Genomic DNA, 14,329 nt, shown 5'->3' with positions numbered 1-14,329 from the left:
CTGACATCACAGAATCCCAGAATGGTTTGGGTTGGAAAGCACCTCAAATATCCATTTGCAAGTCCCTGCCATGGGCAAGGATTCACCCACTAGACCAGACTGCCCAAGGCCCCATTCAACCTGGCCAAATCCAGGTCTGGGAGGCTGTAGCTGCTCAGGACAGAGTTTCCATGGGTTGGGTGTTTTACAGCACTACCCTCACCCACTGTATCACTGGCAAACAGGCCCGTGCCCCCTCCCACCCTTCAGCTCCTGCTTTTTCCAGGCCACTTCTCCCCCCCAGCAGCCAGATAAGCAGCACCCAACCCCTCAGTGGACTCGTCAGAGCAGAAGGCAAAGCCCATTCTGTTTTCAGCACAACTGTTTATTGATAATCTTTGCTTATCCACTGTATGAATGTTACCAACCTTTGGACAGAGCCAGCCTGCTTCCCCAGGGCCTGTGTCCAGGTAGCCAATGCGTGTAGAAATCATGCACTTCAGGTAGTCTGTAACAAGACGGGTGTAAAAAATATCTCAGATGTATTTGAAATCTCTGCCTTGTCTTGCAATCGGATCACTGAAAAGTCTGTAAAGAAGTTGTTGGGGGACAGGGCTGGTCCCTCCCGGGCAGGGAAGAGAGACAAAGGGTTCCCAGCCAGAGCTGTGAGCATCCACCACACACTGTGCTTTGGGGGTGTTATAAACCAGACCCCAGACAGACCTTGGTGCTGGGGAACTTCAGGAAAAGTGTGGTGGTCCCTGGGTGGGGGCTCATTGCTCAGGCTGCAGAATTAACCCCCCTTGGGAGCCTCTCCTGTGGTGGTGTCAGGTCCATGGGAGCTGCTGCTGTGTGTGCCTGCCCTGGCTTGAGGAAAGGAGGAGATGGAGCAGCAGAAGGAATGGTGACCTCCTTTCTTCCTACAGACAGACAAAAACCCCCATTCTCTGTTCCCAAACAGCATCCCTGCCCCTGCAGGGCCTCCCAGCTGGAGCTGGGAAAACTGAGGGTTGGAGATAGAGCAAGGAAGGGATTTGGGTAATTGCTAACACCCTTGGTCAGACTGAAGAGCACGACTGTGTGTGCTGTTCCCTCAGCAGGGTGGAGGTCAGGGCTCCTGTCTTGCTGGGCTGGCGATGGACTCTGCTCCCTGCCTGGGTGACAAAAGGAGTTTCTGAGGGCAGGAGGGCTGGGGAGCCCCAGCTGCACATGGAGGAGGAAGCAGGAGCCCCAGGAGGGCTCTTTGTGGGCAGAGCTGTGCCCTGCCTGCCCTATAAGCCCAGCCTGGGGGAGCACAGTGCCCATGGCAGCCCCCAGTGTCCATCTGTCCGTCCATCCAGGCAGGGCAGGCCGGTTGGCTGTTATGGTATGTGTGGGTGTGTGAGTGTTGTTCCTTTGATGACCACGAGAAAAATTTTACATTACATTCAAACGAGCACCCTTGGGTTTGTTACTCTACTTCTGAACACCGCAAAAACACAGTAGCAACAGAACACGAGGGAGCAGGGGGGCAGCGAGGCCCAGCGGCGCTTGGAAAAGAATCCCTGGAGCCAACGATGGAGGAAGGAGATGGGCGCGGATACACGTCACAGTTTCCATTTACAAGCCCCCGGGAGGGAGCTCCGAGGCCGTGTGTGCCGGGAGAGGCCCCGGCCGGGCCGCCCTGGAGCCACCAGGCCGGGCAGCGCCGTCACCGTCCCGGCGCGAAGATGAAGTCGAGGGCTTGGCGCTCGGCCGCCGCCACGTTGGGGTGCCACAGGTCCACCATGAACACCACGCGGGGACCTTCCTCCGGGGCACCTGGGGGTGGAAGTGCAGGGTGATGCGGAGCCAGCAAACAGCTGGGAGCTCAGCTCCTCCCTGCCAGGGCTGCTTTGGGCAGGATTCCTGAGGCAGGGCCTCCTCGCAGCTGCGTCCTGGATCTGTGCAGGGAGCGGCTGCTGCGCCACTCCGGCCTTCCTGCGTGGAGCGGTGCTTCCCAGCCCCACAGCAGGTCTGGTGTGCGAGCAACAGCTTTTGTTCTCCGCACGCTCCCCTGTGTACAACAGCTCTGCCTGATGCTTTCGTGCCACGGGCGACTAATGCCGGCTAATCCGGGAGAGCTGGAGCGGAACAGCCTCCGTCAGCGCCGGAGGGAGGAACAACCCAGCGGGCGTGGGAGACAAAGGCGCCGCTGGCACGTCAGCACCGCGCTGCAACAGGGCCGGAGGGGCCGAGGCCCTGAGGGATGAGCTGCTATGGCGGGGAGAGGCCCTGTGCTGGGCTGGCAGTGCTGTGACAGCACCACGAGCAAAGTCAGGATCGCAGCAAGCCACGGGCTGGCTGAGGGGGCTGCAGGAAAGCGGTGCCAGGTGCCTCAGCACCCTGAGGCAGAGGGAGCGTGGTCACGGGGAGCCAGGCCATGGAAGGGACAGGGCCGCAGGGCCTGAGCCCCACAGGACACAGTGCCCGACTGGGGGTGCCCCCCCAGCTCGTCCCCTGTCCCCAGCACCAGAGGGGACACCAGGAGGCCCCGCACGCTGAACTGACCTTCGTGGAACGCCGTGTGCAGGAAGGAGTCGTCGAAGAGCAGGCACCGGCCCTCAGCCCAGCACTGGGGCTCGCCCCCCACCACCAGTTCGCAGTTGCTGGGTGTCTTCAGACCTTCAGGCACAAAGAGAGAGCACAGGGAGGGTCAGGCCGTGCTGAGTTCCCTGTGGTGGGGCAGCAGGGAGCAAACAGTGAGCTCTGTGTGAGCCCCACAGTGCTGCTGAGGGGCTGCTGAACCCCAAACCTGGAGCAGCTCAGCACCTGCCCACTCCTTGTCTGCTCCCTCCTGTCCTTTCACTGTCCTCAGCAAGCTCAGCACCACAGGCACTACTTTCATATCTAGAACAGCTTCCCAGTCCCCAGAGCCCATGGCCCCAAGGTGTGCACAGGGAGCCAAACTCCTGGGATATTTTCCAGCTTCAGGACCAACGGCAGATCCTGCCTGCTCCTTCCCCCAGCCCTGCAGCGATGACCCTGGGGAGCAGGAATTGTACTGTGGCTGGAAAACGGGCTCGATTGTGGCTCTGCCACAAGCTCCCCAGGGACCTGCCCTATCTCTCAGTCCCCACCCAAGGTGCTGCCTCAGGGTGACCCATGGGGCTGCAAGGACAGAAATCCAGGGAGGTCACAAAACGCTCACAGGGAAGCAGCTCTGTGAGGGCCACATGAAGGACAATCATAGAAATAAAATGGGTCTTTGCTTAAAATACCAGCACAAGCCAAGGCAGTTTGACAGGGGTTGATCCCATCACCTCCTGCACCAGGACTGTCACCCCCTGCAGTGCTGGGGACACTGGAGCTGCTGCAGAGCCATCCTGCCCCGAAGATGCAGCTGTGGCGGAGAAAGGGGTCAGGGCTCACGTGGCTCCTGAACGGTAACGATGCAGCAAACGAGCAGGACGGATCCAAGAGCGATGCCAAACCCGGTGAGCACAGCAGGGACTCCCAGCTGCCCGGCAAAGCTGGGACTACAAAGCTGCTGTTTCAAAGGCTGCAAAACCCAAAGCCATTTCTCTGCACAACAGCCTCAGCTGGAGATGCTGAACAGGGAAGCTGAGCTGCTGGGGGATGCAGGGAGGGAGCAGCCTGCAGCCCGTCCATCCCACCCACACCCTCGGGATGCTGCCCTGGGTGCTGCCTGTGCCTGAAGTAAATCCTCGGGTGACTCGCCCCACTGATGGCTGTGCTGGCTTTGCAGATCCTGCCTGAAAGGGCAGGCTGTGTCTTAAACACATCCATGCCCTGGGCACAGCAACAGCTGCGATCCCAGCACCAAGGAGGGGGTGCCAGTGTGCCCCCAGCCCAGTGAAGAAACCTAGAGGAAGGACAAGCAAATGACCCATGTCCTTCCTCTGCCCAGGCGTGTGCGCTCCAGGTGTGCTCACCTGAGCCCACTGGGACATCACTGGTTCCTCCCAGGAACCTCTCCCAGCCCCTCAGGAGGGGAGCACATCCCCCAGCACCCCAGAGAAAGGGGTCAGTGACAGGTTTCCTCCTGGCACCGGGAAGGGCAGGCCCTAGCTGCCCATCATCTCCTGGGCTCAGCTCTGCAAACAATTGCCATTCCAAACAAGTGGCCAGCACTGCCTGGGTGTGTTTACCCGAGCTGTTGGCTGAACAGGCGCGGTTGGTGTTTGCCAGCCGGGCCCGTGCGGTGCCTCCCCCGGCACGGTCGGTGCTGTGCCAGCCCGGCCATCTGTGCCGTGTGGGCTCTCCCCGTCCCTGCCTGCCGAGCGGGGAGCACTGTGCCACCAACCCAGCGCCTGACCCACCGCAGGGGACACCCCAGGGCACCCCCTGCCCTCGCTTGCAGCTCTGCAAACCCCAAAGCAGCATCTCTGCTCCCATTCACCCATTTCCCATGCGCAGCACACGAGATCCCAGGAGAGGGGAGCTGCCAGTGGCAGTCCTGGAGCAGCACCCCAGGCTGCCCCACATCCCAGGATGGGAGAAGGACCTGCCTGCGGAGAGAGGGATGTTCAGAGACCCCTATATAAAATCAGCCCTGTATGGCACACCAGCAAGACTCCACAGCCTTGGGTCAGGAGGAGGAGGAGGTGAAACCCTCCTGCTGCTGATCTGGAGACCCTGGGGATATCAGGAACCCAGGAACCGAACACTAACCTCTCCTCAGGAGCCTGTCACCACAAAACCCCCAGAACCTCCCTCAGGCCAAAGCAGAGCAGGTCTGAGCTCCAAGAGCATGGGGTGCCAGAGGCTTTTCGGGGCTCCTGCACCCACAGCCCTCTGCACCCTCCCAACACGTGAACCACGGCGCCGGGCACTCACCGAGGTGGCAGCGGATGCGGATGTTGGTGGGCCCGTAGTGCTCGGCGATGACGGTGCCCGGGCTCAGCACAGAGATGCAGGCGTTCCCAAAGACATTGTTGCCAATGCAGGTGCGGAGGCTCCCGAGCAAGCGGTACGTCCGTGGGCATCTCCGGCAGTTCCTGGGCACGCACATGCCCTGGTTCACCAGGTAGAAGGTGAACCACTCCCCGCTGGGCGTGCTGTTCATTTTCCATCCTTGGGGGAGGCTGCAGTTTGAGAACGCCTTGTACAGGGTCTCAAACTCGCACAGGATGGTCTGGAAGTTGCGCTCCAGCAACTCCACGTCGTGCTTTTGAGCGTCCCGGGAGAAGTAGGGCGTGGTGGGCAAGTCGGGCAGGAAGAAGACTTCTGGCTTCTGGATGGAGGGCCGGCTGTTGAGGTAGCGGCCCTGCTCGCGGATACCCTTGTGGATCCTGCCCATGCCGGACCAGGAGTAGCGCTTGGCGTACTCCTGCAGGTTGTGGTAGAGTTTCTGGTTGAGGCCGTCGTGGTGCGAGCAGCGCACGCACTCGGGCGACTGGCAGTACACGAAGCCGTTCTGCACGCCGTTGGCCTCGGCGCTCTGCATCAGCGCGTTCACCGTGGCGTAGGCGCGGGGCTGCTCCCGCCCCACGTGGTAGCAGTACCACACGAAGAGGACCAGCAGGCAGGCCACGGCCGCCAGCGCCGTGGCGTCGCAGTCGCGGAAAGACTGGATGCCGGTGGCGATGAAATCGCGGAGTCCGTCCAGGGAGCAGCTCCAGTCCGTCAGCCACTCCAAAGACATGGTGGTGGTGCTGGGAGCGCGCAGCGGGGCCCGGCGGTCACTGCTCGTGGGGCTCAGGGGCACCCACACCATGCAGCCGGGCCGGGGCTGCCATGGGCTCTGCCCTGCGCTCCCGGGAGCTCTGCATTGGTGCCCGGCAGCACCCCTGGGTCAGCAGCCACGCGGCTGGAGGGTCCCCGCTGGCGCCCCTGGGTGCAGCATCCTGAAAGGCTGTGCTGGAGGGAGGTTCTGGGGAGAGAAACCCAGAGGTGTTAGGGAGAGGGCTGCCCCGTGGGGTCCCTGCACGGGATACAGCCAGAGCTGTGTGGGGTTCTCAGGGAGGGGATGGTGGATAAGGAGCCCAACATCAGTCCTGCTGAGTAAATCCCTCAGTGCTGTCAATGCTCTCTTCCACAAATACCCAAATAAAAGGCAGCAGAGAGACCCAGACCTCATCTCCTACCACCCCAGTGACCATCTCCCCTCCTGCACATCCTCCAGTTTCTCTTCTAAGCTGCTGCCTTATCATGTCTGAAATCTGGCTGCCAAGTGAATATACGCTGAGAGTAGACACTTCACTGCCCTATCTGGCAGCACATCAGCTTATCCCCTCCATCTGATGGCTCTGAAGTGACTCTCCCTCCAGAGACTGAGCTGTGGGAGCGGCCAGAGCTCAGCCAGCACATGACCAACAGGAGCAGGTCAGGCTGGTGGCAACAGGGGCAGGTCAGGTTGGTTTGTTTGATTTCACCAGCTCATCAGTAAGAGCACTGACTCTAAGGAGCAGCATAGGTTTATGAGCCAGGGAAGCCATCCAAACCCTCCCCAGCCCTTCCTGCCAAGGTCCTGCAGCCTCTCAACGTGAATTCCCTTATCAATGGTGATGGAGATGGGCTTCAGATGGGATCTGATCCTACAGCAGGGACATGCTGCAGGGCTGGAGACCTGGGATTCAGGCAGTGTTACACCCCAGGGAGGAACATCCACACACCACACACACCCGACCTCCCTCCACCCTACTTCCTTGTAGCATGCTGCCTGCGTGCCCCATCCCAGGATCTGCAGTCCACGTGGCATGACAGAGCCTCCCGGGAATCTCAAGATAACTTTCCTCCATCTCCACGGCTGGCATTCCTCCAGACACTCCTGCTCCTCCCACCCAGGCCTCGGCTCCCGGGGTGCAACCACAGAGTCGGTCCCAGGGGTGTCCCCCGAGGCTGGCACAACCTCGTGCTACCTGCAGGACTGGGGCACGTTAGGGAAGGAGCAGAGCCCTGGGTGATGTGTATTCAGGGCGGCTCCTGCCCTACGAGGGGAACTGCTCAGGCACAGCAGCCACGCTCAGTCAGAGCCGATGGCAACGCAAAGGCACAGGGGGAACAGAGCTGGGGGATCCAACAGCCTTGGGGTGCCCAGGGTGTCAGAGTCACACCCTGCAAAGGCAGCACAACACAAACACAGCCCCACTGCTGCCCCAGGGATGCAGGAAACTCCTCAGATCAGGATGGAACCATCAGAGCAGCAAGAAATCCAAGCCCCCGTGCCCACATGCCACCGGCCTGACCCCGGGGAGCCCAGGAGGCTCAAGGTGCAGAGCCCTGGGGTCCCCTGGGCACAGTCTCCGTGAGACCAGCCCAGGAGCTGCCCCCTGTGCCAGCACACACACCCCACTGCAAACCTGACCAAACCCACCTCCAGAGGGGCTGTGCCAGCGCTGGGGCCGGGCCCCAAACACCAGCACTGCCCCCAACACACACCGTGTGGCTGGGGATGCGCGGGGCACCCAGTGGGTGCTGTCACCTCCCCTGCTGCCACGGCCCTGCACCGAGACGGGTCACACCCAGCACCCCCGCCCTGAGACCCCAGAAAAAGCTAATGATCACGGCAGAGCCATTCCAGGGAGCGCAGATCAATTCCACGTTGCACCGAAGTTGTGCAGGACGTGGAGGCGAGCACCGTGCCAGCAGCAGCCGTGTTACATAAGGAAGGCAGAGGCTTCGATGCAGCACAAAGTTGCATCTCGGTGGCTCCGTGGTGGCCCCGGCATCTCCTGGAGGCAGCGGGATCCGCTCAGCCCGGCCAGGGTCCCCGGGCCGTGGGCCGGCAGCGACGGAGACGCGTGGCGGGGATGTCCCCGGCTCGGCACGGCTGGTGTCGCCTTTGGGAGCAGCACGAGGAGCGGGAGCCTCGGGGCGAGGCGGGATGCCCGCTGCCACTCCAGAACCGGAGCAGCGGGTGCTCCCTTCACCCTCTCCCGAGCCACCAGAGTAAGTGACACCCGCGCGCTGCTCTCACCCAGTGTGACGGTGTCACCCAGCGTGGCGGCGTCAGCGGGTGTCACCGGTGTGGCCGCATCACCCGGCGTGGCAATGGCACTGCCGTGCCCGTGTCCCATCGCCCGGCGCTCCGGCGGCACCTGCCGCCGCGCTGTCACCCGGAGCCACCGCGCCACCCGCCCCACCGGGGGTCGGAATCGGAGCTGCGCCCCCGCCTCGGGCCCCGATACCGCCCCGCGCCCCCGCGCCCCCCCCGCGATGCGCTGCGGAGCGCTGCGGTACCGACCTGCCGCCCGCGCCGGGCCGTGCGGGGCCGTGCGGAGCCGTGCGGGGCCGTGCGGGGCCGCGCTCCCTCCGCGCCGCTCCGCCGCCGCCGCGGACCACAACTCCCAGCAGCCCGGGCAGGAGGGGCCGCGCCGCCCCCGCCGGGACCGCGCCGGGCGGCAGCTGCGGCCCCGGCCCCGCACAGCCCGCCCGCCCCCGCGCCGCGCCCGCCCCCGCCCCGCGCTCCCGCCCCGCGCCGCCGGGAGGGGCCCGCAGCGGCGGGGGAGCCGCGGGGCTGCGGCACTCCGGGAGGGGTCCCGGCGATGGAGCGGCGGGAGGAGGCGGGGATGGTCCCCGAGGGAGCGCCCATCCCGGCCGCGGGCGGCTCGGGATGTGGGGACGCGGGACGCGGGGGATGGTGGCGGAGGAGCGGGACGCGCAGGGACAGTGGCTTCAAGGATTCAGGCGCTGGGGGCTGCAGCAGTCTGGGGATGCTGGTCCCAGGAGTGAGAGCGCGCAAGGATGCAGCCACCAAGGGAGTGGGGACTGGCTCCAGGGACACAGGCTATTAGGGATGCAGCACTTGGGATGTGCAGGATTCTGGCTCCAGGGATGCAGGGAATACTGGCTCTCGGGATTTCGGCCCTTGTGCTGCAGCCCTCGGGCTGCAGGGGTTGCTTGTCTCCAAGAATAAATGCATCTGGCATGCAGGGGACAGGAGCTCCCAGCCAGGCAATGCCCAAGATGCAGGCAGCCAGGGAAAGCTTCAGCTAGGATGTGAGGGTGTGCTGCGGCACTATGGATGGGGGGAGACTGTTCCCAGGTCGGAGCGTCCCTTTACAACTCTTAAGTGCTTGTGGAGAAACTGTTGTGAGTGTTCATTCTTGCCTTTTTCCTCCACAACCCATTTCCTGTTCCCCTAAGCCAATGCTGTCAGTTCCGGGAGCCCCAGGGGATCCAGCGCTCCCGCCCTTCCTCCTCCATTGCTGAGCTGCCCGCAGATCCCGGGTCCAGGCAGATCCCGGGTCCAGGCAGATCCTGGGTGCGGCAGAACCCTGGTAGTGCTGCCCTGCCCTGCCCTGCCCTGCAGTGCCACGTAGAGCCGTGTGGGACACGTGTCACTGCTCCTGGCACAAGGAAAGCCCTGCCTTGTTTTGCAGATTTTGCCATCCGCTGCCCACGCATCCTCCCCTGGCACTGCTCAGGCTGGGCTCTGGAAGTGGAAGCAGAGCTGTCCTGCACAACCCCTCGGGTGTATGTGGGCTTCCTCTGAGCAGCTTCATCCCTGGCAGTCCTCAAATTCACCTTGTTTTCCATCCTGGCACATTTTTTTGCCTCCTGCCTGCTCCTGCTGCTTCCCCAGCACATTCCCCAGCCCTGCAGGGCCCTGGCAGGGTTGTGTGTTGCAGGGTGAAAGGAATGGGAGTTTTTTCCACCCTGCTCCTTCCCAGACCCCCCAGCCTCAGGCACAGCTCGTGCTCCTGGCAGACAGTGCATCCTTCTGTCGGCACTCGCAGGTTCCGTGGCTCTGGGCACTCCTCTCCTTTCTCCCCTGCCTCTGCCTTCTGAGCTCTCTTCTGCCTCTGGACCAGCCCCTGGTCCCCAGCTTTACTAATATCTTCCCTGCAGATCAACCTGGCTTTCCTGCAGGGCTTCAAGAGAGCTGGAGAGGGATTTTGGATGTGGGTGCTGAATGACAGGACAAAGAGAACTGGCTTGAAACTGAGAATAGGTTTAGATGGCATATTGAAAAGAAATTCTTCCCTGGGAGGGTAGTGAGGCCCTGGCACAGGCTGACCTGAGAGCTGTGGCTGCTCCATCCCTGGAAGTGTCCAAGGCCAGGTTGGATGGGGCTTGGAGCAACCTGGGATATTGGAAGTCTCCCTGCTCAGGACAAGGGCTTGGGACTTTGGAACCTAAAGATGTGCTTTAAAGATCCTTTCCAACACAAACCCGTGATTCCATGATTCTGTGATTCCTCAGCACAGGGAGGGCCCCTCCAGGAGCACTGTCCCAGCTCCAGCCTAAACATTCCAGGAAATCCCAGCCCTGGCAGAACACAAGCACAGTTTTGGCAGCAGCTGAGGGGAGGACACTGGCAGTGTCTGCCCCAGGAGGACATCTCGAGAAAAGGGAGAAGGAACCACTGGAGCCAGGAGGCTGCCCACAGACTGGGCTCCTGCCAGGGTGTTGTTGGCAGAGCTGTGCCAAGTGCATCCCAGGGCTTTTCCCAGCCTTCTGGGCTGGGCAGGGATGTTGTGCCTGGGCTGGGCTGGGATACTGACCTGGGCTGGGCAGGGATGCTGTGTCTGACCTGAGCTGAGCAGGGATGCTGTGCCTCACCCAGGCTGGGCAGGGATGCTGTGCCTGACCTGAGCTGAGCAGGGATGCTGTGCCTGGGCTGAGCAGGGATGTTGTGCCTCACCCAGGCTGGGCAGGGATGCTGTGCCTGACCTGGGCTGGGCAGGGATGCTGTGTCTGACCTGGGCTGGGCAGGGATGCTGTGCCTGATCTGGGCAGGGCAGGGATGCTGTGCCTCACCCAGGCAGGGCAGGGATGCTGTGCCTGGCACAGGCTGGGCAGGGATGTTGTGCCTCACCCAGGCTGGGCAGGGATGCTGTGCCTGACCTGGGCTGGGCAGGGATGCTGTGCCTGACCTGGGCAGGGCAGGGATGCTGTGCCTGACCTGGGCTGGGCAGGGATGCTGTGCCTGACCTGGGCAGGGCAGGGATATTGTGCCTCACCCAGGCTGGGCAGGGATGTTGTGCCTCACCCAGGCTGGGCAGGGATGTTGTGCCTCACCCAGGCTGGGCAGGGATGCTGTGCCTGGCACAGGCTGGGCAGGGATGCTGTGCCTGGGCTGAGCAGGGATGCTGTGCCTCACCAGCCTCCAATGCAGCTTTCAAGAAATCAAGGGGTCCCTGCTGCTCCATCCCTGACCTCGGGGGTCCCTCGGCCGTGTGACTGCTGTGGCATGACCCCGCTGTACCCCCCGCGGCCCCAGGCAGGGGGAGGCCGTTGTGGCCGAGGCTGCCGGGCCCAGACAAAGCTCCATCCGCAGCACAACGCCTGAGGCCAGAGATTGGCTCCGGCTTTACGTCACCGAGGAGGAACGGCAGCATCAAGGGCTTTTTTTTTTTTTTTTTTTTTTTTTTTTTTTTCCTTCATTTTAATTCTCTTGCAATCTCTGTCCAAAAATAACTCAATCTCCCTCCCCCAGGAATGCTCTGCATCAGAGCCTTGGCTCCCTCGCCCCCTGTGCATTAGGCTGGCAGCTGCTGAGCAAAGCCATTAGCGATGTCACAGCGTAACCTTGGTTAAAAGCACGTTCGGGGAGGGAGCGCTGTTGCATTGTTCGGGGTGCGGAGGGACGGGCACAGATGGGAAGCCCCAGGTTTCCTCAGCCGGGCATTTCCCCGGGTGTGGGGTGGGCTGAGCATCCCCTCCCTCCAGGGACACTCGGGACTGCTGGCATCAGGGAATGCTGTTCCAGTTCCAGCAGGGGTGTCCCGGTGGCGCTGCCCCTTGGCGAGGTGACAGTCACCATGCTGCCACCAGGCTCTCAGGCAGGGCTGTGCTCAGGGTGTCCCAAAGCCACCCAGGGTGCCCCCGCAGCACCTGATGCTGGAGGAAAACCTCATGGGGGCTCTTTTCTGCCTCCACCGGAGCAGCTCAGCCCGGAGAGACTCCCAGGGAACAGGAGGGGATTTTTCCCACCCAGCCCTGGGATCCCCCCAAGCTGCTCCGTGTGGGACACAGCCGGTGTGGAGCCATGTGGGGGGCAGGTGAGGCACCCCCCTCTTGTCCCCACAGTGGCGTCCCTGCCCCAGGTCCCATAGGAGCTGCCAGGTGACAGCCACAGGTTGTTGGGTGAGCAGGGCAAGATGCTCCCCACAAACCCCCTGCCCAATGGGGTTGGGCTAGCAGGGCTCCCCAAAGCTTTCTGCATGTCCTCTGTGACATGAGCATGGGTCTCCAGTGGGGTCCCAGCGCTTTGGGGCAGCACCCAGACCCCCACCCACTCTGTGAGACAGCACTGGGCTGGGCTGGCACGAGAAGGGGCAGTGCCAGGTTCAGAGGTACGGGGGAGCCAGCACTGGCTCCTGTGGGGTGACCCACAGAGGGGACATGTCCCTGGGCTGTGCCAAGTGAGCTCATGTCCCAGCAGGGCTCAGATGCCTCCACCCCACGGGAGCAGGGGCACTGTGGGGCTGCACCAGGGCAGGACCTGGCACTCAGAGCCAAACCAGTGGCATTGGGCCACCATCCCACAGCAGGGAATGCAGCGTGCCTGGCCCTCACCCTGCCCTGCATGGCTGCAGCCTGTGGCCAGAGTCTCTGCAAACTGATTTCAGACATTTAAAAATACAGAACAATTGTTATCAAGGTTATACTGGACGCTAGAGCTTCCCATGGAACTACTTTATCATGTTCAAAAATATTTAATCCCAGCAATTTTCACATTGTTCTTATAAAAACAGACAGGTATGAAGGGAAATGAAATGCTTTGTACATTTTTTGGCACTTTTTTTTTCTTTTTTTTTTTTTTTTTTTTTTTTTTAACCGTTACAAATTACAAACACACATTCGTTGTTTTGAAAGGAAAACCCCTAAATCCCAGCTGTACACCACAGAGCTGCACCAGCCACCCCGAGCTCACCCTGCCTCCCACACTTGTGATGGTTCTACAAGGACAAAAGAAGGACACCAGCAGTCAAGGACGTGGTGGTGGCTTCGCTGCCCTCCCCAGGGGCTGGCAGGGAGACAACAGGGATGGGGTGTCCCTTTGTGATCTGTGTCCCCCTGGCAGGGAGATGCAGTGAAGGAGTGCAGGTGATGGCAAGGGTGGCACTGATTTCTGCCTGTTCTGCTGCCCACAGAGCTCCTGAAGCCTCCACACATCCCACCTGCCTCTTCTTCCCAACACCTCCACCTTCATCCCCTGCCCGGCTGTGGGGCCCAGCCAGGTGTGGATCCTGGAAGGTGCTGGGTGGGCAGCACAGCACAACCCACCCTCAGCCCCCCCTGCAGCAGGAGCCAGGGAGCCCAGCCCATCCTGCTTACCCTGAGATGCTGCCGGGGGACAAAGAGTGACCTCTGGCCGTGCCGGGTCGGGGCGTTCCTGGCAGGGTGATGGGAAGTGCTGCTGGAGAGGAACAACGGGCAGAGAGCAGAGAGGCACCAGCTGGGAGCTCTGCTTGCTCCAGGATGGCTTCCAGGATGGCTTCCAGGGCTCCCAGCACAGCTGGTGGCTCTGGTTGGGTCTTCTCCACAGAGCATCACCCCAGAGTCCTGGTTTGCTGCCTCTCCACATCCAAAGTGAAGTGGGGAAAGAAAGCAGCACATACCTCGTGTGTGCCAGGCTGTCCCTGCTCTCCTGAGCCCTGCAGCGAGGACAGTCCCTGTGCCAGTGCCCCCCGAGCCCCCCGGGGGAGGGTCCCACTTGGGGAGCCGGGAGCTGCGGGATGGGACCCTGCAGGGGACCCTGAGCCACCTCAGCTCCCAGCAATCAACCGCAGGCTCTTGCAATGGAGACATCTTTAATTTTTAACAACATCAGAACCGCAAAAATCCCCCTGCGTCTGTGTGGGCAGTGCCGAGGGACGCTCCGCCACGGAGGGGACATTCTGCCACGGAGGGGGACACAGCAGTGCCCCCGTGCCCCCCTGGCCTCACCAGGACCCAGCTCTGCCCCGGCTCCCGCTGCTGCCTGTGCCCAGGGCTGGGCAGCACACCTATCGCAGTTTAAATAGAATAAATACAGTGAAGAAAACAGTAAAATCTTCAATAGAGAGGCAAAAGGAAAGACAACAGCAGGTCCGGGGGTCCAACCAAACTCCACGTGGTCTCTGGATTAGTTACTGAGGAAGTTCTATGAGAGCACATTAAGTTCGCTGCTGGAGACTCTCTTACCGCTGTCCTTATATCGAAACCTCATATTCTCGTGTTTCCTGCAAGCAAGGAGAAGCCAGTTGAGGGCAGCAGCTGCATTTCAGGATCATCTCCCCATTCCCAGGCAGCAAGAGAGATCCTGGGTGTTGTTTTTTTTCCCAGGAGAAAAGCCAGAGCCCCTCAGCCTCCCAACCCACACGGATGGACCTGTGCCCCATTACTCAGTGCTCCCACAGAGCCTGGCTGGACTCAGCCCGTGGCTGCCCAAGCATCCAAGCCCCCCAGGAGTGTCCCTAGCGAGGACAGGCACAGC

At 61.7% G+C, this 14,329-nt stretch overlaps 2 protein-coding genes across 4 annotated transcripts in view; both read right to left on the bottom strand.

Annotated features, from left to right (window-relative positions):
* Positions 1-343: 343 nt before the first annotated feature.
* ASPHD2 (aspartate beta-hydroxylase domain containing 2) lies at positions 344-8,319 on the bottom strand. Of its 2 annotated transcripts, none has more exons than XM_056504592.1 (4): positions 8,147-8,319; positions 4,798-5,833; positions 2,509-2,622; positions 344-1,779 (listed from the first exon to the last, which is right to left on the bottom strand). In XM_056504592.1, the coding sequence occupies exons 2-4, from the start codon at positions 5,675-5,677 to the stop codon at positions 1,670-1,672; spliced, it is 1,104 nt and encodes a 367-aa protein (XP_056360567.1). In that variant the 5' UTR covers positions 5,678-5,833; positions 8,147-8,319; the 3' UTR covers positions 344-1,669. The 2 variants fall into 2 exon arrangements, with proteins under 2 accessions (XP_056360567.1, XP_056360568.1); XM_056504593.1 differs by lacking the exon at positions 8,147-8,319 and adding an exon at positions 7,880-8,093.
* Positions 8,320-12,309: 3,990 nt separating this feature from the next.
* The window catches only part of SEZ6L (seizure related 6 homolog like), a 39,467-nt gene continuing 37,447 nt past the window's right edge, over positions 12,310-14,329 (bottom strand). For both annotated transcript variants that reach the window (XM_056504510.1, XM_056504511.1), the window contains exon 17: positions 12,310-14,075. In XM_056504510.1, the coding sequence (XP_056360485.1) occupies positions 14,046-14,075 (30 nt within the window). In that variant the 3' untranslated portion in view covers positions 12,310-14,045. The remainder of the gene's footprint in view (positions 14,076-14,329) is intronic.

This window comes from Oenanthe melanoleuca, chromosome 15 (genome assembly GCF_029582105.1).
Source record: "Oenanthe melanoleuca isolate GR-GAL-2019-014 chromosome 15, OMel1.0, whole genome shotgun sequence".
NCBI lineage: Eukaryota > Metazoa > Chordata > Aves > Passeriformes > Muscicapidae > Oenanthe > Oenanthe melanoleuca.
The sequence above is the reverse complement of the archived record's forward strand: the minus strand, read 5'-3'. Positions and strand labels throughout refer to the sequence as shown.